Below are 21,717 nucleotides of genomic sequence, written 5' to 3' on the forward strand. Positions count from 1 at the left end.
CACAAGCACACAGCGGCAGCAGCAGCAGCCATCAACTGGGTCACAATGGAGGCAGGGCAGCAGCCAGAGAGAGAGAGAGAGAGAGAGAGAGAGGCATGGCAGCAACAAACAGCACAAAGGATGCATAGGGCTGGTTAATTACACACACTTGTATGCTTACGTGAATGTGCATGAAGGTGTGCGACTGTGTGTGTGTGTGTTTGAGTGTGTGCATGGCTCCAAATTTATGCGACCCGTGAAGTGTGCAGCAATTAAGGCGTCGCCATTTTGAGTCAAGCAAAAGCAAAGCAATTGAAACTTGCCAGAGTTGTTGCTCTACAAGTGAGCAGCAGAGTCAAAAGTGTTTCAAACTCAGAATCAACAGTCGAGACAGCTGAGCCTAGTCTTAAGGCGAATACTCGTAAGTATGTATAGTGAATGCCTCGATTTGCACAAAGTTTTAAAGCCTCCAAAGACCCCAACTGAAATATCGATTTTCATCTGATATACAAGTGTGCAAGTCTGTGTGTGTGTCGTTGTTGCTGTTTCATTGCCCATTAGCGCGTTCGCGAAGGTGCATAACCTGGACTTTATATACATAAATATATACCATATATATGTATATGCGCATAAGAGCTTTACATAAGTGCGGCATTGCTTAACTTTTGCGGCAGCCCCGTCACATTTATCGCTTATCGCTGTCAACCTCCATCGCGCTTTTGTGTTTGTTTGCTCAGAGCTTTTCCCAACTGATTTTCCGTTTATTGCATATTAATCAGGCGAATTTAGCTGATAAATAAGCTCTCAGAGTTCGCGGACATCGGCCACTTTTGCCATCACAGTCAGTCGTTCAAGTGGCTTCCAATTCAACGAATTTTAATTACGTGCAACATTTGACATTTTCGTAATGGGACCGTCGCCTTGGCAGGTCTACAATGTGTAAATAAGGGTTTCGAGGGTCAAAAGAGAGCGAAACGTTGTTTGCTCTGGCTTAAGAAAGGCTGCCGACTTGCGACAATTTGTTTAAGTCTACGTTTACAATTCATGAATGACCTTAATGAACGATTGGCATGTCGTGCACGCAATTGCCAAAATGGTGACAAAATTATGGCCAGCTATCTAACTGAAAACTAAATGATATTTACTCTTGTCTGTGTGTGCACAAATTGTCTGTCAATTTGGCACTAAATGTACAATAACTGAGTGAACGATGAGTCGGTCATTAAGTGGGCTCATAGTCATTTCATAATGAGCCGCCATGTCCAGCGGCTGGCTGCACGATTTCGGCAAACACACAAACCTATATATATATTGAGCTCGGTTACAAACTGCTGGCTACTGGCTACTGGCCGGCCGGGAACATTTATCAAATATAATGGACGTTTACTATCGTTCAGACAAACGACACAGAACAAAAACAGAGAAAAAAAAATATAAAACAAAACAAAGGCAGCAGCTAGCTCGTAGTACAACAACTAGAACAACTCGAAACAACTGTCCACAAATTGCCGTGGGCACGCAAAGCCAAATGTCTAATAAACTTTGACATATTGGAGCAGATATTTCTATCTGCTGGTCTAGTATTCACTTCTCTATCTTTCTCTCACGCTTTCCCATTCACAATTAGTTTTTTTTTTTATGGTGTTTCCTTTGTTATTGTGTGAATTGTAATTTTCTTCTTTTGCGAAAAAATACCAAAAACCGAAAACATAAATTATTGCACACCCTTGGTGACGGAGAGTACGAGACAATAAGGACTCTGAAATATGCGCACGGAAATAAATTAGAGCCCTCAAAAGTATGCTTTAATATTTCGCGAAGCGCTGAGCAAAAGCGTTGCGCATACGCCACATTGGTCCAGGCTAGTCCAAGCAACTTGTCTTGGCGGGTTTCTTATATTGTATTGTTGTATTGTACGTTTGTTTTGAACGCGAGATTGTTTTTATTGAACGATTTGCGCCGCCTTTCAGCCGAGTTCTTTTCTTATTCGTATTTTTTTCTCGTTATTTCTTGTTTTTTATTTTTACTTTTTGTGGTTGTTGTTGTTGTTGATGTTGTTGGTGTTGCCGTTGTTGTCGCTGGTGTTTCTTTTGGCGTGTGATTTATTTGCTTTGTATTTTAGATTTGACTTTCACTTGAGTTTCACTACCAACATCCTGGCACACACAAAAACACACTTACAAACACTCACACACACACACACACTCTCGTAGCAGACGGCACACAGTCACAGAGCGTGTTCTGTGCTCGGCTAACTTTTGATAAGCGAAGCGAAGTGAAGCGCGCGCGAGCCTATTCAAGAGTCTCAGCCTCGGCTCAGTGTGTGAGCACAATGAATGAACAGTTCGCTTGAAAGAGCCATCGACGACTGAGCAGCCGCCGTTGCGTGCTTGTGCTATTAAAGGCGAACGCGGCAGTAACACAACACGACAGGACACTTGTGCGCTTTCCTTACTACCGCTGCTTGGCTCGCTGCCTCGCTGGCTCGCTGGCTGTGTGTCAGCTCCTGTCGCCTTTCTGCTGCCAGCTGCCAGCCGCTTGCCAATTGCCTGGCGTGCTCAGCTGTTTGTCGAAAAGCTGTGAGCGTAAAAGCTCTCTCTCGCTTTCCGAACAAGAGAGAGAGAGAGAATGGATGCAATGATTGCAGCTACTGACCGATAGATGGCTATGCTCCTACTAAGATGAAGCCTTAATATTCGTTTTTAATTTAGGTTAACATTTTTTAAAACACCGTTGAATGCTATGCCATTGCACTTTATATTAATTGAGCGCTGCACTTCACTCAGCAACTGTTGCACCTCTTTAGCGGCACATCAATCAGTTGGTCAATTATTTTAATTTCTTTCCTCCTCAATAATGCAAAACAAAAACACAATGAAATGGCCTGTGGCGTAGCCTGAATATTGTCACAACGTTGGTTTCTGTTTAATTCAACTTTTATTTGACTCACGGTCAAAGACTGAAAGTGCAGCCACAACAACCACAACAAAACGCCGCTGTGTTGTCTGATAAATGTCACCATTGGGCCAGCGGGAGAAGTGACGCTGACAGCCCAACAATGCCGCTGACTCTGACGCTGACGGTGACGCTGACACTGATGGAACGCAGTTCTGGCGCAGAGAATGGGCAATCAGGTAGCGCGGCCACTGGCGACACTAGAAGCTGATAGCAGACTATTAAAATCACAGCCCACCGACCACGCACAAATGATGAAGTCCAAGTGGAAAGTATTGAGTAAGTAAATACCCTTAAGTTTGAAGTAGATATATATGCTGCATTATTTTTCGGTACATTGGGTTTCAGAGTTTCAAATCAACTCCAAAGCTTGCAGATGACTATCCGACTGGTATTTAATTAACAGTCAAGAAATCGACCTTAACACAGAGAGTATGTTCCGCACAAATACAAGCGCAACTAGTCATCGAATTGAATAGGAAAGTATTTGTATGTGTTGGTAGTAGGTGTGCTTAGTGTGCGCAACTTGCACTGGAAACAAAGGACAAGTGCAGCTGGATAATCGCATCACACTTGAGTAAATAAATTCCTGAAGTGGAAGCAGCCAAGCGCAGAGCCAAACTTGTAGCCAGCTGTCTATCTGAGATGCACAGCCTAACAGACAGCTCGCCCTCAACTTTGGACATGCCAAAGAGAGGGAACTACTTAGATGAATATCGAAGTATCTCGCTGTCTCTCAGTGCAATGCAATTCGAGTTAATGCGAAACATTGTACACAACTTTTCGCTGACTGCACGTTACAGGCGCTATAAAGCAAAATGTACACAAGATTCACTTCAATGCCCAAGCTTTTGTGCCCATAATTTCAACATTTAATCAAGCATCGTGTTGGCCAGCAGCAGCAGCAGGATAATCATTGAACCATTCGTGCAATCAATCAAACGGTGTGTATCAAGTTGTGCAAATAATAGAAGGAAAGCCTCTAACAATAAGCAAATGCCAGATGATTGACACTTGAATCTGCAATTATGGCATCAACATTCCAGTGAAATTCAAAATCAATTGAGCTGAGTGCAGCTTTTGAAATGAAGCAAAGAGAAAGTAGAAAATCTGATAAATTAATTGAAATATTTGCTTATTTTGTAGTTAACTATTTTGCTTTAATTAATATTTGCAATATGCTAAAGACAGCAATTTATTTCTAACTGAAATACCTGAGCAAACGACTTACTTGTTTTCAATAGTTCGATAAAAAGAAAGCGTACTAAAAGGGTTATTGTTGAGTTGCTCTTAACATTTTGCACTTCCTCGATTTTATTGGTACCTTAGGAAACTTTTGCTCAAACACTGTAATATAAAATCAATTTGCCCAGCAAAAATCTAAAACATTCCTTGAGCTCACGAGTATTGTGCGTCGTTAGATAAAAGCATTTTAGAATTTTTATTGGAATTTAATGCTCACCTTTGCGCTTTTATAGTTTGTTATTGCATAAATATTTGAATAGCATTGCAAATTTTGCATTCCAAGGACACGGATGGATTTCAAAGGCCGCCAAGGGACGGAAGGTGAACAACTGCAGTTGACCGAAACTACACAAATATGCATCGACAGCAAAATGCCAAAAGGCATCTCGAGCCAACTACCAACTACGACATACGAGAAGATGTATCATTAGTTTGTGCCAACGTGTAACGTGGCTAACATGTGAACAAAATGTTCTGCCAGAATCGAACGGAGCCAAAAAGTGTAGTTAACAACTTTGCATTGAACATTTTAAATAAATTTGAATAGGCAAATCACTCTCAATTTATTTAATTTATTGAGGATTCGTTCATCAATGAAATTCGAGTTAATTTTATTTTATTATTTTTATATTTATTCAAATAGTTATTCCCAAATTTCAGTTTCATTTCATTTTGTACATTTCTTGCAATTTGTATTTCATTCATTTGAGCACTTTGAAATCTTATAAGATTGGTCCATCAAATGAAGTAGTTGTGGCAAACCAAATCACTTGACCGCCACACACATATGCCAATGGAAAACAAACTATAAAAGAAAAAACGAAAACGAAATCGAAATCGAAATCAAAATGATCTGCCCTGACAGGCAGCGCAACGCGCTAATCTCAAGAGGTTGTCGACAACTTCAGAGACCCGTTTCTTATTATACACAATTTCTGTTTTATTGTTGTTAATCGACAGGTAAATACTTGTGCCCTCCACTCAGTAGAAGAGCGAGGGGAGACGCAAAGTTCAGCTGGGCCCAGAGTTAATTGTCTTGACATAGAACAGCTACCGATGGAGCTTGCACTTGAATCTCCAATAGAACAGTCGGCAGAGAGTTGAAAGAAGAGTTGAGATGAGAGCGAAGAGTTCTCAAACCAACTATTAAATTGGGTAATATTGCTTTGTTCAGTCAGATTAGTCCAATAATATATACTATGTAAACTAAAGATGGAGATAACATAGATTCTGTTTTAATGATAGGATGTTTACATTATAATTTATTGAGATTCTAGGAATTCTTTGCTAATCCAGCCAAATATAAATGCTCGTATTTAATGCAACTGTGAGAGTTGCACTTAGCAAATAAACATTTTATAATGTGCTAATAGTCTAATTAGGATGAGTAACTTGTATGATGATACTGATAAACGCTTTACTCTGTGCTCTGTACTCAGTTTTATATTTCTTTGGGAATGAAACTGAGCAAACAACTTGGCTCAGATAAGCACATCTCTTCTCATATAAATACGAATATTTAATGTTAAAGTCGTGAGGCGGTTAGCGAATATTAACTCTATAATTGCGCTGTCAGTTGAGAGTGAAGCGTCGTGCGGCAACAACGTGTCGGAAGCTTTTAACGGAAGGTCTTAACGGATTAACGCTTTAATCAATGAGTTTCTTAAACCTCAGCAGCGGCTAAATAATGCATTGGCTCTATCGGTTTTTTTTTTTTATTTGCTTGCTGGACCTGGGCGTCTTGGCTCATGTTAGACTCGCCGAGTTGAACGATAGAAGTACTCCGGATTACGAAAGATATTGTCCGCCTGAAGATTTTGAACACTCTTATCTGTCAAATGGAGAAAACAACAGTTTGATTAAAGAGACTCATGTGAATCACTTCAGGAGAACCCAAATAGGTAAAAGAGCCACAATGCGGGACCTTTGCCTAGACAGCAGTGGATTGCCAGTGCAACGGCAATGTGAAGACTACTATGGAAGTGCCATATGGAAGCCACTCGACAACATAAGCTGCAATGCTGGAAATAATCTTAGCTGGGGGCTCAACCAGCTTCATGAAGAGCTACTTCGAGGCGATGACGAACAGATCATCTTGACTCGACTGCAGCATTCACTGAGCGAGGCTCGTGGCCAGTTGACACCTGTTGATGTCTACATTACTGCGCAAATCTGTAATTCGTTCGTAGAGAAAGAAAGATATAATGAAGCTCTGGGTACGAATTTGATAAGCATCTGCAGTGAGATCATGAATATTAATGAGACTGTGCTTGAGCTATCTGCAAAGGTGAATGCAACCAATGTGTTGCTGGTTAATTTCGATAAATATATGGATGCAATCTCTGAACAATTTGTATCTGAGGAGAGATGTGGCAACGTGTTTATGAGTGCATCAAGTAAATTTAATGAAGCTAATGTAGAATTGCATAACTACATACATATTGGTGTGCAGGCTCTGATAAGCAGAAATCTCAGTGTATTTTATGTGAATCCAAGTTGTAGCAACATTACTGGTCTGGCTATTTATTCCGTTGCTGGTCCAGATCGCATTTCGACTAGTAAAGACTTCTGGTTTCGTTTTGTTTATGCCAACGAGAGTATAGAAAACCTGAAGCTTGAATCTGATCTGGAGACTGCGGTTTACATAACGGATAGTGAGTATGTGAGCCGGCTGTTAAGCAATGATCTACCCTACGTAGTGTTTAAAATCTACGAGAACGATGCATTATTTTTGGACGATTCAGAAGAGCACAAGGGACGAGTCAGGAGTAAGGTTTTATCTGGAAAGCTACTAGGAGATCATGGTAAGTGAAATAAGTGAATTTCTAATGTATTATGGCTTTACCAAGAATATACAATGTGTATCAGATACTCAGCGGAATTATAGCATGCAGTTATTGCTACGAAAGCCGAAAGAATTAGATGTTCAATGTAGACGATGGGACAATCATCATTGGCAGTATTATGGAGTTTATGATATCATTGATAGTAGTATTTCTGAAGACTATGTCCTCTGCGAAGGCTATGAATGGCCAATGGGAACAAACGTTCGGATTCAATGGAAGTCACTAAAAGATAACATTGAATATTGTGCGGCTGAAGATTTTGAGCACACTTACAAAATAAAGAGCGAGAATGGCAGTTTGAGCACAGAGTTGCACATCAATCACTTCAGGAGAACCAATCTGAATACCCTTGCAACAATGAAGGATCTTTGTCTGGACAGCAGTGGATTGCCAGTGCAACGGCTATGCAAAAACAACAATGGAACTGCCATATGGGATCCACTCGACAACATAAGCTGCAATGCTGGTAATGATCTCAGCTGGGGGCTCAACCAGCTATATGACAATATATTTCGAGGCGATGACGTAGAGGTCATCTTGACTCGACTGCAGCATTCACTGATCGACGCTCGTGGCCAGTTGACACCTGTCGATGTCTACATTACTGCACAAATCTTTACTTTGTACGTGGAGCAAAAAATATATTATAAAGCTCTGGGTTTGAATTGGATAAGCATCTGCAGTGAGATCATGAATATTAATGAGACTGTGCTTGAGCTATCTGCAAAGGTGAATGCAACTAATATGTTGCTGGATAATTTCGATAAATATATGGATGAAATCTCTGAACAATTTGTATCTGAGGAGAGATGTGGGAATGCGTTTACGACTTTTAGAAGAGAAGAGAGAGAACCTATTGAAACTTATGTAGAATTGCATAACTACACTGATATTGGTGTGCAGGTTCTGATAAGTGGTAATCTCAGCGTATTTTATGTGAGTCCGAGTTGTAGCAACATTACTGGTTTGGCTATTTATTCCGCTGCTGGTCCAGATCGCATTTCGACTAGTAAAGACTTCTGGTTTCGTTTTGTTTATGCCAACGAGAGTATAGAAAACATTATGCTTGAATCTGATCTGGAGACTGCAGTTTATGTGACGGATAAGTTTATGAGTCAGCTGGTAGGCATTGATCTACCTTATGTAGTGCTAAAAATCTACGAGAACGATGCATTATTTATGGAGTATTCATTAGACCGTAAAAGACGAGTCAGGAGTAAGGTTGTATCTGGAAAGCTACTAGGAGATCATGGTAAGTGAAATAAGTGAATTCCTAATGTATTATGGTTTCACCACTAATATACAAATCGTTTTTAGGTACTCAGCGGCCTTATGGCATGCAGTTATTGCTACGAAAGCCGAAGGAACTAGCTGGTGCTTGTAGACAATGGGATACTGACCATTGGCAGTATGAAGGAGTTACCACTAGCAATGATATTAATGTTTCCGAAGACTATGTCCTCTGCATAAGCTATGAATGGCCAATGGGAACAAATGTTCGGCTACAATGGGAGTCACATGAAGAAAACACTAAAGAGAATTCAAGTGAATATTGTGCGGCTGAAGATTTTGAGCACACTTACAAAATAAAGAGCAAGAATGGCAGTTTAAGCACAGAGACGCACATCAATCACTTCAGGAGAACCAATCTGAATATTCTTGCTACAATGGAGGATCTTTGTCTGGATAGCAATGGTCTGCCAGTGCAACGGCTATGCGAAAACAAGAATGGAACTGCCACCTGGGGTCCGCTTCAAAATGTAAGTTGCCTAGCAGGTAACAATATAAGTCAGGAGCTTAACCAACTGCACGAAGATCTATTCAGTGGAAAACAAAGCCAAGAGGTCATTTTATATCAAGTCGGCCAATCAGTGAGCCAGGCTCAGGGCCAGCTAGAAGCTGTTGATGTCTATAATACTGCGAACATTTTTGGTTTACTCGATGCGAGTAAACCGAACTCTACGGCGATGGGTGCGAATTTAGTAAGTGTCTGTAATGAGATGATGAAAATTAATGAGACTGTGCTAAGACTATCAGCAAGACTCAATGCAACCAACGTGTTGCTGGATAACTTTGAACAGAACATGGATGCACTCTCTGAATATTTAGTGCACGATGAGAATTGTGGCAAAGTGATTGAAGAAGCAGCAAGAGAATCGGCTGAGGCTGGTGTTAAATTAATTAACAAAGCGGATATTGGGGTGCAGGCGCTGATAAGCAGCAAACTTAGCGTATTCTATGTGAATCCCGAGTGCAACAACATCACCGGAATGGCTATTTATTCGGATGCAAGTCCTGATCACACCTCATCTAGTGGCAAGCTCTCGTATCGCTTTCTTTATGCCAACGAGAGTGCGGAGAGATTGAAGAGAGAGCCACGACTGGAGACAGCAGCTTACATGCCAGGACATCTTTGGAGACAACTACGACGCAAAGGTGCATCCTACTTTGTGCTCAAGGTGTTTGCCAACGATGCGCTCTTTGTGGAGACGTCGATGCAAAACAGACCAAGGCCAGATGTTAAAGTGTTATCCATCACCATACCAGGATACGATGGTAAGCGTAATGAATTCTTGATGTATATGTCTTCTAAGATTTAAAGCTGCTTTCAGATAAATTGCCTAATCCTGTGCAGTTTTTGCTACGCAAACCGAAGCAAGTGGGCGTGGTCTGCGCTTACTGGAATTATAGGAATTGGAATGAGAATGGCATCACAACTGGCAGCAATATGTTTGACGACATTGTGCTGTGCGAAACCGATCATCTGACGCATTTCTCTGTTCTGCTAGGCGTCGACTTGCCAGAGCCACATAAAACAATTCTGAGCGTATTGACATATTTGGGCTGTGGCCTTTCGCTGTTTGGCATGCTGGGCATCTTTCTCACTGCAATGCTGGTCAGCAAGTGGCGAGAGCAAGCGTCTACAAAGGTTCTACTCCATCTCTGCCTGGCCCTGTCTCTGCAATTGTCACTATTTCTGTACTTTACCAGCGGTCATTGGTCCATCCAAGAGAGCTCGATTCGATGCTTGATTTCAGGAGCAGTATTGCAGTACTCTGTGTTGGTCGTCTTCAGCTGGATGCTCATTATATCGATGCTGCAGTTCCAACGTTATGTTACCATTCTGGGCGTGGACCGGCCACGTCATTATATTCTCATCTCTGCGATTGTGGCCTGGTCTCTGCCGTTAGTCCCCACGTTTCTGATCGTGTTTCTAGATCGAACATCATACAAGCTTACACAGGACGCCTTTTGCTATCCCACCGGCAATGGCTTGCTCCTGGGAGTGGTATTGCCCATTGCTCTGGTGACCATTGCCAATGCTTTCATGATGATTCGCATCGTTTACAGCGTCAATCAGGCGTTGAGATCCCGACGCAAACTTATTTTCCAGCAGATGCGACTTTTTGTGCTGCTCTTCTTTTTGCTTGGCATCTCTTGGATTTTTGGTGTCAGCAGCTATATATTTTCAAAACTCATTATATTTTCATATCTCTTCTGTATAACAGCCACTTTGCAGGGCTTGGTGCTATTTTTGTACTTTGTGATTTTTAATGCAACACATAGACAAGCTTGGCTAAAATTCATCTGTCCCAAGCTGGTGAAAATGGATGCACCGAAAGACAAAACGCAGATACAGTCCACCACATTTTCAATAAGCTCTTCCAAAAAAAATGCCGTAAAAGTTAATTAATAGTTTTAAGTATTCATAAATAAATAATTTGTATCGAAGATAGATCAAATTTGGAACTGCTTTGTGAAACTCTGCACCGCTTTACGAAGCAGTCGAACTGCTTGCTGGTTTGTTGCGCAACTTAGCAGAGACCCGCTCTAAATCGGATGTAGCAAACTTAGTTTACGAGTCACTGTGAAGTAGTCAGCACGGAAACACACCAGCTTAACGATTATTACAACACCAAGCGCGCCCCTAAGCGAAGACAAGTGATTGAACCGGTTTTGCAGTTTTAGATGCTCTGTGCAAACTAACTTGACGTTTATGAGAATTGTGATTAACAGCGTAGCTTATACGAACTGTTGACCTCACCATAAAGATTTCATATCTAGACAGAGAATTTAAATAGTTTCATGTTGCACATTTGGAATATAGAGATTGTTGTACTCATAAATGAATAAAAAAGGAAATTTGAGGTATGGCACATAAAAATTTAACGATGCTTCTGGTCTTTTTGACCCACGTTTCCGAGAGGATGACCTTATACGGCCATTTGGTGCAATTCTACGCTAGGTTTGCTTATCGGCTTGTCCGGTTGTGAGCGCCGTTTTCCGTACCTTTAAATTTATTGCTTCTAAATTATGTAAATGATATGACAAAGTTAATTTTTAGTGAATGTGTTTCTGTGTGTTGTTGTATTTTTGAATAGTCGGCGATTATTACGAGCGGTGCGTGGCTTCACCTTTTGTCTCTCATTCCGCGTGCTTCGAGGCTGAAACTAAAAAGGCCGTAACTCACAGTTATATATACTTTGTATTTACGTGTATTTTGTATGTTTGTGAATTTTGTATTCGTGTGGCACAAATTAGCTTAGACTTAAATTAGAATACCGACTTTATTGTATAATGAAGAATTAAAATATCATTAAATTATATAACCAGCAGTAGGATTATAACAAATTAAACTCATTTACTGGTTGCCGCTGCCGCAGCCGCTTATGTTGCTGCTGCTGCTGCTCACCGAGAACGGCATTCCGCAAGTTAAAAAACCCCTCATTTGAATAACAGAGGATGCCGACGCCGCTGCTGCTGATCCCAATGTCGATGGCGATGTTGATGCCGGTGACGCCTCGAAGTCAGCGTATCAACAGCAACCGTAGCGGGATGTATGAGGTTCCGGGTACCACATCCCTGCCCTCGGGCAAGAAATTCATTGCATAATTCTTTGGCGTGGGTGAATTGGGCGGCACGGCATAATCCAAGCTGCTCTCTGATGCAGCAGCGACAGGCTGCCGATAAGTTTGACGTTGCACTTCCGCTCTGCTCGGTTGCATCAGTTGTAAACGCTGCTTGTCCGCCTCCTGAAAGCGCTGCAAGTGTCCCAAAACGATGCGACGCAATGCTGCCATCGTGCTTGCACTGGGCGCATTATAATAATATGCCTGACTCTGTGTCGACTGCGACTGTGATTGCTGTTGCTTCTGTGGCTGTGACTGTGGCCGTGTCTGCGTGTGCCTTGGCAAGTAGCCGAGATTGGCGGCACAGACTACGCTCAGCACTGATAGGAGCTGGAAGACAAATTACAGACGAAACTTTGACAAATTGTTCGCTCGACACTCGGCTCGGTTACAGGCGGCATCAGAACTTACACAAAAGCACGTTCTATACATGACTCACGCGCTGCCGTTTGTTATGATTCACAAATGTCAGGAACACTTTCGGTGCTATCGGTGCTCTTCACTCGAGACTCGACACTCAGCACTCAGCACTCGGATAGACGCGTCGTTGCCAGCCTCGCAGACTCGTTGCCTCAACCGCCGTTAGATGACTGAAACATTGGCTCCGGATGCCAACTCGTTTCAAGTTCAGGGGCCCAGAGCAAAGGCAAATGCATTTACATAAATTTCTAAACTGGCCAGTGCTAGACACCAGCCATCTCCATCTTTTGCGCAAAGTTGTTCAGATAGTTGCTGTCGTTTTATTTTTCAAAATTAATTCTTTTTCTTAGCCTGCCAACACGTCACGTGATTTATGCAAATATTCCTTCCATTCGCGAACATTTTTAAGTGCTTTTTTTTGTTTTTCGTTTTCTGTTATTTTTGTGCTGGCTTCCACATTCACTTTAGCGTGATCTTGTTTTGCCATTGTTTTTGTTTCTGTTTCTATTTTTGCTGTGCGCTCATGTTATAATTATTATTTTGACTTTATCAATTGAGTTTAATCGATCACTGCGCGTAGCTCATTCTCAGGTCGCAAAACAAAACTCGCATTAAAAACACAATAGAAATGACATGATCACAATGGCAATCTACCAAATTTCACAGCCAACGTGTTGGAGATGCGATGAGATTGGAATAATCTGCAGATCTTTGTGTATTTTTGCAATACTACTCGCAAAACTATAATGTTTCAGTGAGCATAGACAACGAGGCGACGGCATTATAATTATGCTAATTTTCGTTGATGTTTTAGCATATATCATTTTTGTGGCTTTGTGGCATTATCACGCCCATGTACGTATTAATTTTGAACATTTAATTTACATAATATTCGGTTTCCGAATGAGACGTGTGGCCAGAAGAGGTTAACACTCCCTTTTGTCGAAGTACAATGGAGATCGATCGGTGAACAAACATATGTAGTTTTATATTGATTTTTAATCGCTGCTTCTTTGTGTTTGGCCCGCAGACAAAAGCAATCCATATCTCGATCTGAATTCGAGGCACTTTATACACTATTCATTCGGAGACTAAGTTGTCATTCGAGACGATCGCTTGACAACTCAACTAAAATATGATTGTGTTTTTGCCAATTTTGGTTGTGGAGCTTGTTTATAGATGATAATCATATGCCAAAAATAATAATGGATATATTTATATTCATTACCAGGTTGTTTGCCTAAACATTATGGATTGTTTTACTCTAAAGTAGGCTAAATATGGAGTCATGTAGACATACATTTAGTTGGTTCTATTGTTATGATGAAATTTGATATTTATTGTCACAAGTGTTTTCGCTTTTCAATCACTAATTTATTTACCTTCATTTAAGTCGAATAAAATCGAAATGCTAATTTTTGTTTTTATTGAAATAGTCAATCGACTTGGGCGGCTGCTCTTAATTATGGCATCATAAAATGCAGAAAAGGCAATCAACTGGCATGCTAAGTAGTTTATGGCATCGAAATGTAATTCCATGTTTAGCTTTAAATACTTGTGCATTGTTTTAAATTCCGTAATCGGATTTTGGCAAACGATTTAAATTTATTGATTATACACATTGCAAAAGCAATTACCTAATAGCTTTTTGCTCAAATTGGTGGCAATCTCTTCTTCATTCATCTCATTCTTTGTTGGCTTTTGGAATGGGTATCCACAAATGAATGCCCACGCTTGCCGCAGACACTTTGTCCGTCTGTCCGTCTGACTATCTATCGATCCATTGTCCTATCCGTTCTCAGCAACTCATTAAATGCCACAGACGCACTAACTGTGACGAGGTGTGAGTCTTTGTCGCCGTTGAAAACCAATTGCCACAAAGCCAAGAGAAACGAGCAAAAAGGGTAAAGAGCGAAACGGAAAACGGGAAACGGAAATGATGCGCAACGTTGGCGTCAGCCATGACACTTAATTAAAGCGCTGCATTGGAATTGATTTAAGCAAGTGTATTACGTCGTAATTAGAATTTGCCATCATCTAAATTGTGTGTTTCGTTTAACATGCAAACTACTTTCAGAGCTGCTCAGCTTAACGCGTACTCGTAATTATGCAATGAATTGTGTGTGCAAAAAGTGATCAACGATTAAGCATAATAAACATGTCCATTTACTTTGAAGTGGAGGAGATATGTCAATGCTGACATGCAAATTGTGTAACGCAATGCTAGAAACCCGTTACCCAATTGCGCTTGCATAAAAGAGCATAGTCATCAATGCAGAAAAGCCGTGAATATTTGGCATAAGGATAGTGCCTCGAGCAGTCAACTTAACACAATCGGTTTCACTGACAGACACTGCAATCACCATTTGATCATAACAATCTTGTGGGTATCTAGAAGAACTGCGTTAACTGATTCTCGCTCAATTACCACAGTCTTAAATAAGCCGATGCGTAGCATTGAACACATAGATGTTTCAAGTGGACTGTATGACACTTCAAGTCTTATAGTTTGATTGCATTTATCTAGAGGCGGTGGCATCAAGTTTTGGTCACTTGGGTTCTGAGCAGAACGTAAATAGTCCTCGTTGATGTGAAGTTTTTCCGTATGGCTTACGTGGCCAGCAACCTCCTGCTTGCGTATGCAAAAGTCATGTTCCATACGCGACATATAATCTTCATCTGCTCGATGAGCCAGTTGTCGTTCAATAAGTTTGTCATTGAGTAGTCCATCACGCATATGCAGTAATACAGCAGCGACGTTGTTGACCAATGAGTACATCTCCAATTCAATAGTAATGCACTTTGACACTGAATTCAACATTTCGACTGCTTTATGATCCAAGTTCAACGTACTTAAGTGCACTGATTTTTCTGAAAAAAGCACCTCAAAATATCAATATATTCATTAGTTAGACAGCGTTTACCAACACAGTCTAAAATAGACTAAAATAAAATGTGTTGGTAAACGCTGTCTAAAATAGACTTAAAGAGACTGTGTTGGTAAACGCTGATGAATATATCGATAATTTGAGGTGCTTTTTTCAGAAAAACCAGTGCACTTAATTACGTTGAACAACACGGGATTGGAGTTGTCAGTGACAGCACGTGGATGCCACGCTGCAAAAAATGAAATGTGCTACTTCCTTTATCATCTGTCTTTGACAAGATTGTGGCATGCAAAATATCGCATGTAAGTGCAAAATCCGGATATATAAATGAACGACAAAAACTAATAAATACGATTTTTTGTTTTTGTAGATTGTAAATTGTAGCAAGTTTTTTTTACTTTCAACCCAATGAACTGTTGGATCGCAACGAGAGCATGACGGAACTAATTAACTCACCACCGCACCTTAGCTGTCATGTGCAGGATCAAAGCATTATTACAACGGGCTTGCAGCTTCTGGCCAAGCATAAGCGTCACTTTCAGCGCGTCAGCTTATTTAAGACTGTGGTAATTGAGCTAGACTCATGCAGTTCTTCTAGACACCGACCCAGCGTCTGTCAGTGAAACCGATTGTGATAAGTTGACTGCATTGATGACTATGATCTTTTGTCTCACCATGCAAAAATCCAATGCAAAAGGAACGAACGAAATATGTGTGTATTTTAGCTGGACGTGGCTTCAATCCAAAAACTATGCAGTCTCATTTTGAAGAGCACGACATGATCGTTAATTTGGATGTCGCAGTTCTTGAGGACGATATTCGTATTGTAACTATTAATTTGCAATAGAATTGATTTAATTTTTAAATTTTAAAACTTATATTTTAGATCAACCAAATGCATTACCATATCGACGGTATGTTCTTCCGCAGCGACCCTAATCAACTGCCCACCGCCAGAGATGAGGGACGTGCTACTATTTTGAAACAGCTGCAATCTTTGCTTACACGGTCTTTATAAATGACTATCAATTGTTGCGTTTTTTCTTAATTTCTTTATTCTGTAGGCTTCTGAACAAAGATCGGAGTTTTATTGAACCTGCCAATTTCTGATTATGTTTGGGAGGACATGTCTGATTTGGAACCTGCCGTCGAACCGTTTGGCAAGCGAGCCATATTGCCCATACATTGCCATTGCGAACTCGAAATCAAGAATATGAGTAACTTGTTGGCCTTACAAGCTAATTACAAACAACTTTACGGGTGGCGCAACTTGTAAGTATTTATACGCCTTGAGTACCTTACACATAATAAACATGTTCATTTTTTTTGCATGCTTATGCTTGGCCAGAAGCTCCAAGCCCGTTGTTGGATTCGTTGGATTCTCATTCAAAATGAGACTGCATACGTCCAGCTAAAATACACACATATTTTGTTCGCTCCTTGTTGCATTTGATTTTTGCATGGTGGGACAAAGGAGCATGGTCATCAATGCAGTCAACTTATCACAATTAGCTAAGGTGTTGTGGTGAATTAATTAGCTCTGTCATGCTCTCGATGCGATCCAATAGTTCATTTGGTTTAAAGTAAATCTTGCTACAATTTACTTTCTACAAAAACAAAAATGATTCGTAATTAATTAATGAATTAATTAATTATGATATTTCATCAAAATCCGGATATATAAATGAACGACACAGTCATAAACTGTGTCGGTCATTTATATATGCGTATTCGATATTTTGCCTGCCACAATCAAAATAAATTTCAAACGATACACAAAGGGGGGCGTAATATAATCATCATAAAGCTGAAGCTGCTTGCCCCGAAATATCATTTTATTTTATTTGTTGCTCTTCGTTTCTTCTCTGGCCAGCTGGATTTCAGACTGAAATCCGCAATTGCTGCGTGTGGGAAACTCCTACAAATGGACTGGTTGATTGTGATGTAATGAGTTTAATGGGCTTTTGAACTAAAGCCAATTGAGGAGAGGCATTTTATTTTATACGGATTTGCTCGGAAATGATGAGGACCCTTTCGAGGATGATGTGGCGAATGGACATACTACGCATACGCCATGGTAAACGTGTGGGAGTATAAGAGACAACAGCAAAAAATTTAGTTATGCCTGACAGGCAGCTTCAGCACGCTCATATTTTATGCATGACCAGCTCTCGCTGAGCTGTCAGCCCTGTTGCCTGTCAGTCGAGGGGCTGGGCGAATTGCTTTCCAATTGACTAAGCACACTACTCAGCCAAGTACTCACGTGCAAAGTCTTCAGATGGCTCAGACAGAAGAGGCAGCAAAAACAGAGAAAAAGGTTGGCCCATTGCTTTGGCGAGAAACTGGGCGCGGTCAAGTTGCGATTGCCATTTGTTGGGGCGCACCGGGACGCGTCCCAATAAACTTCAAGTTATCGGGTTAATCAAATGGATCATCGATTTTATGTTACAATGACACGAAATCCAGCACAGACAAAACTCATTATTTTTCATGGCTCTGACGCAGTTGTCGGCCCCGAAAAAAGGTAGACAAGCCGTCGAAGAAACAACGCTGAAAAGTCGATAAGCTAATTAAAATAGTTGCAACAACTCAATCGGGCAGCCGAAGAGGCTTCAAAGTTTCGTTTTCGGGGCACAGCTTTTACCTTTGACCCCTGAAGCTGCGCATTATTAATGATACTCGCCGGTAAATGTCATTCATCAAAATGCGAAATTTAAGTTAGAGTCTCGTCATTTTCATTTCGATTGTGTCTGGCGAATTTACGAGAGAGTTCCCCAGAGCTGGCAGATGGATGCTGCGCTTTGTGCAACATTTAAATATAAATACGAATATATATGTATTGTATATTTATATAAATATGAATATTACGCTAGTCTCCGACGCTGATGTATGCAAATGCTGCTCATTCATTTTTGACGCAGTTCCCAAGGGTCATGTTAATGCGGCATTTGTTGCCCTCGGCTCAAAGCACTCACTTGGCTTTTAGCGATTCTCGCTCGACTCTCTCTCAACTCTCCACTGCCGGCTTATGCATAAATACATGAAATATGCAAATCCCGCATACAACGCAACGCAACAACAGCTTATCTATGTGTTGTGCTCTGTATCATGTACTATTTGGCAATTTTGCTTTTGCACACTTCCCATCAGCAACAGCAGCAGCAACAACAGCATGAATCAAACTGAGGGGCAGCTACTACATAGACTACAACTAGTACTTCTTGCCACTGGCTACTGGCGACTCTGGCAGCCCCACAGGTTGATGGCACTCTTGTGTATTTGGATTTTGATTCAGTTTTAGTTTGCTGCAAAACTTGTCCATCCGAAATTGCAAAAGTTTTGCACTGAATGTAATAAAGTTCTTCATGTGCATGTGATTCTCTATTGGTATTGTCCAGTGTACACCTGGACCAGGGAATTCTCATTCTTTAAGCTGGCATAAATAATCTAAATGGACTTTCTATGCTCAACTCTTGTCTCTAATAAATTTACAAATTTATGAAAAACTTAAAACAAAAAAAAATGATGAAACAAAAGTCGAATTTAATCCTTTCGGGCAGGCCAATTGCTTCTGGTTCAAAAAATGATGTGAGACAAAGAGTATAAAATTGGCTTCATTGAGTTCGTTTTATGATGTTTTGGGGCGTAAAGAATCGCACGTGGCACGTTGCTAGAATTTCAATTGGGAACTGGGAGCTGAGAGAGAGTACACAGAGACACGACAAGACACAAGGAGAAAAGTGGCACGAATTAAAAGTCAATCGTAAGAGCAATGCACTTTGGGTGAAATTGAAATAAAGCTGAGCAAAAGTTGGCATTGCTTATTTATGGACTCCGAGAATACTGTGTCAATGACAATGATTAAAGATTGCCGATAAGGATACGAAGTGAATTTGCATAAAAACGAGATGCTAAGCAAGTGGCTTCACTTGGTCATAATCGTCATACAGTGGCACATAAAAGTAGGCAACACGCTGGCTAGTAGCCAGTCCTGTAGCCTGCGGACTTGAGCGTAATCAAATTAATATCATGCTCGCACTTCAGCAAATAACTGTAATATGGCTCTTGGTCTCTCGAAATTATAGCACTTATGAAGCACCACTTTAGCTACGCAGACAGTCAGACAGAAAAAGAGACAGACAGAAGGGTAGACAGATGGGCCAGAAGGCAGGCTGGGCTCTTCTTTTTGTAATATGTATTTATCTCGTGTTGAAAACCTCATCAGGCTTAAGCACAGCGCTTAATTACCCACAGCCACAGCAGCAGCAGTAGCAGCATCAGTATGTCCTTGTCTCTGTGTGTCAGCTGTATGTGTGTGGGTGTTAGTGTGCTTCACTCTCAGCATATGTGTGTGTTGGTTTAAATGTGTTCGTGCTGTATTACTTCATTTGCCTACCCATCCGTCACGTAGGCAAACAGAAGTACGAGACACCACACTGAAACCGCAATGACACAAGCGGCAAATAACCGCAAAGAGCAAAAAAGCGAAACAAACAAAATTTAATAAATTATTTAATATCACAATATGGCCTGCAGGCAGTGTAAACTTGTGCCATTACTTACGCTTAAAGCGAGTAGAGAAAACATCGAAGATGAGCTTTAAATGCCTCACGTGTATGGAGCCCATTAATAGCCAAGTTTTATTCTGGTTGCCATCGCGTGCATAATTAAAGCTTTGACCTTTTGCCACGACAGGTGCAAAGGCATCGCTATAATGCTATTTGCAGTGTCAACAGTGTGTTATTTTTAGAAATCACAAATCGTCTATGTGTGTGTGTGTATAAGAGTTGCAGGTCATTGCTTTCGTTGTGCAAAAGCTGGATGTCTCCTCAAGCTATGTAAATGAAATGCTGCTGATCTTCCCCGGTGATAAAATACATTTTTATACGGATGCCAGGTGTGACCCTTGGCATAAGTCTTGCCGAGCCATTTACCATTTACCATTGACCTTGGCTCCCCGCTTCAGCTTTTTAATTAATGCGACAGATGGCCAACGTTTTCTTGCTTTAATGGTATTTTTATACAGAATGCGAATAAATTTCAGTTTACACAATGAGGCGAAATATTGAAGATGGAAATGTTTAGAAATTACTCGCCTTTGCTTTTGTTAGCGCTACACAGATTTATATGCGGAATGTCCCTTTGAGTCGCCCAATGGAATCCCAACAGATGCCTCTTTAATGAATACATATACCTGTTTATGCAAGTGTATGTGTGTGTGACTGTATGTGTGTCATTCTTTATTCAATAAAAGTGGGGAGGCAAAACACATTTTGCACGCAGACCCATAAAGTCCTTATGGTTGACGAGGCGTTTAAGTGCTTAAAAGTCAGCGCAACTTTTCCAATTTTTATCGAGCAAATATAATGTGTGTGCTTAATATAAATGGCATGAGTATGTGTGACAGAGTGTCTGTGCCTGTGTGTGTGTGTGTCGGAGTCGTTAAAAGTGCTTAAATACCGATACGGATCATTGAATGGCAGTGACAGTTAAATTTGATCCGTGCTCAGGCTCCAGAACACTTGCGTTTTGTTCAACTTTGCCATTGCTGCTGATGTTTGCTGAAACTTGGAACTCTGGCACTCGGTGCTCGGTCCTCGGCAATCAGCAATCGGCACTCTGTACTATGTAGGTGCTCGGGACTCACTTTTTTGCCCCAAGTCCTGCTGAAAATCTACCCTAATCACATTTACTCGGCCAGCTAGCTTTTAACCTTGTCAAGCGAGTAAAGCGACGCATTGCAACAATGCTGTTGCAACTTTGTCTACGTTGTGGTTAAGGGCTCTGGGAAATTTATTACTTTCGCTGGCGGCAGCTCGAGGTTTGTGCCCCGCTCTTCTCCCTTCTGCGAAGCAACAGTCAGAGGTTTGTTGAGTGATTTTCTTGGTCGCGCAAAATCAACTTGTTTGAGCAACGTAAATGAGTAGAGAGCAGAGTAAAGTCGAGTAGAGTAGAGTGTTGTATCCAAGTGTTGAACTGCCGGAAACTTGTTGCTTGCCTCTGTCCGGTTTATGGTTTATGGCTTGAAAGGAGCTCGACATAGTTTGTTGACTCGATGGCTTTGAAATTTTAAAGTTGCTCTCACTAATTTCCATTTGGCTACGCAATAATTACAAATTTAACAATTTGCACTTCAGCTTAATGTTGACATCGAAGATATTTGTATTATTCTCGCATTCCTTGGCATATTTATTTTGGTTTCCGTTCGTGTCTATTAAAGATATTAGAATTCATGGGCAAACCTGTGCTTTGATGGCATTTGAAGCAGGCGAAGCCACAGAATTCTATAATTCGCTTCGCTTTTGCACGTCTGTCACGTGGCAATTTACTTTCTGTGTGTGTGTGAGTGTGTGGGTGCTCGGAGGTGTGTGTGTGTGTGTCAGCAATAAAGCAATAAAGAAAAGTGAAAATGCCGAGCAATGAATGTGACACTTTTGATTGAAAGCAAGGACATGTGTGTACATAACCGTATGC

General features: G+C 40.9%; 3 protein-coding genes and 1 long non-coding RNA gene across 4 annotated transcripts in view; 2 read left to right on the forward strand and 2 right to left on the reverse strand.

Moving 5' to 3' along the window:
* LOC132784286 (guanylate cyclase soluble subunit beta-1) overlaps positions 1-2,444 on the reverse strand; it is a 47,810-nt gene extending 45,366 nt beyond the window's left edge. The window contains exon 1 of the mRNA XM_060789810.1: positions 2,007-2,444. The gene's annotated coding sequence lies outside the window, so the exon portion shown is untranslated. The remainder of the gene's footprint in view (positions 1-2,006) is intronic.
* Positions 2,445-5,771: 3,327 nt separating this feature from the next.
* On the forward strand, positions 5,772-10,771 carry LOC132786446 (uncharacterized). Its single transcript, XM_060792979.1, has 4 exons — positions 5,772-6,983; positions 7,048-8,277; positions 8,343-9,581; positions 9,638-10,771. The coding sequence occupies exons 1-4, from the start codon at positions 5,867-5,869 to the stop codon at positions 10,717-10,719; spliced, it is 4,668 nt and encodes a 1,555-aa protein (XP_060648962.1). The 5' UTR covers positions 5,772-5,866; the 3' UTR covers positions 10,720-10,771.
* Positions 10,772-11,403: 632 nt separating this feature from the next.
* On the reverse strand, positions 11,404-12,626 carry LOC132785736 (uncharacterized). The gene is made up of 2 exons (XM_060791964.1): positions 12,347-12,626; positions 11,404-12,265 (listed from the first exon to the last, which is right to left on the reverse strand). Exons 1-2 carry the CDS (start codon positions 12,365-12,367, stop codon positions 11,834-11,836), a joined length of 453 nt encoding a protein of 150 aa, XP_060647947.1. The 5' UTR covers positions 12,368-12,626; the 3' UTR covers positions 11,404-11,833.
* Positions 12,627-15,408: 2,782 nt separating this feature from the next.
* On the forward strand, positions 15,409-17,073 carry LOC132787068 (uncharacterized). Its single transcript, XR_009632499.1, has 5 exons — positions 15,409-15,545; positions 15,614-16,069; positions 16,130-16,251; positions 16,308-16,515; positions 16,592-17,073. It is a non-coding gene; the product is annotated as an uncharacterized LOC132787068 (long non-coding RNA).
* Positions 17,074-21,717: the final 4,644 nt, after the last annotated feature.

Source organism: Drosophila nasuta, chromosome 2R (genome assembly GCF_023558535.2).
Source record: "Drosophila nasuta strain 15112-1781.00 chromosome 2R, ASM2355853v1, whole genome shotgun sequence".
Lineage (NCBI taxonomy): Eukaryota > Metazoa > Arthropoda > Insecta > Diptera > Drosophilidae > Drosophila > Drosophila nasuta.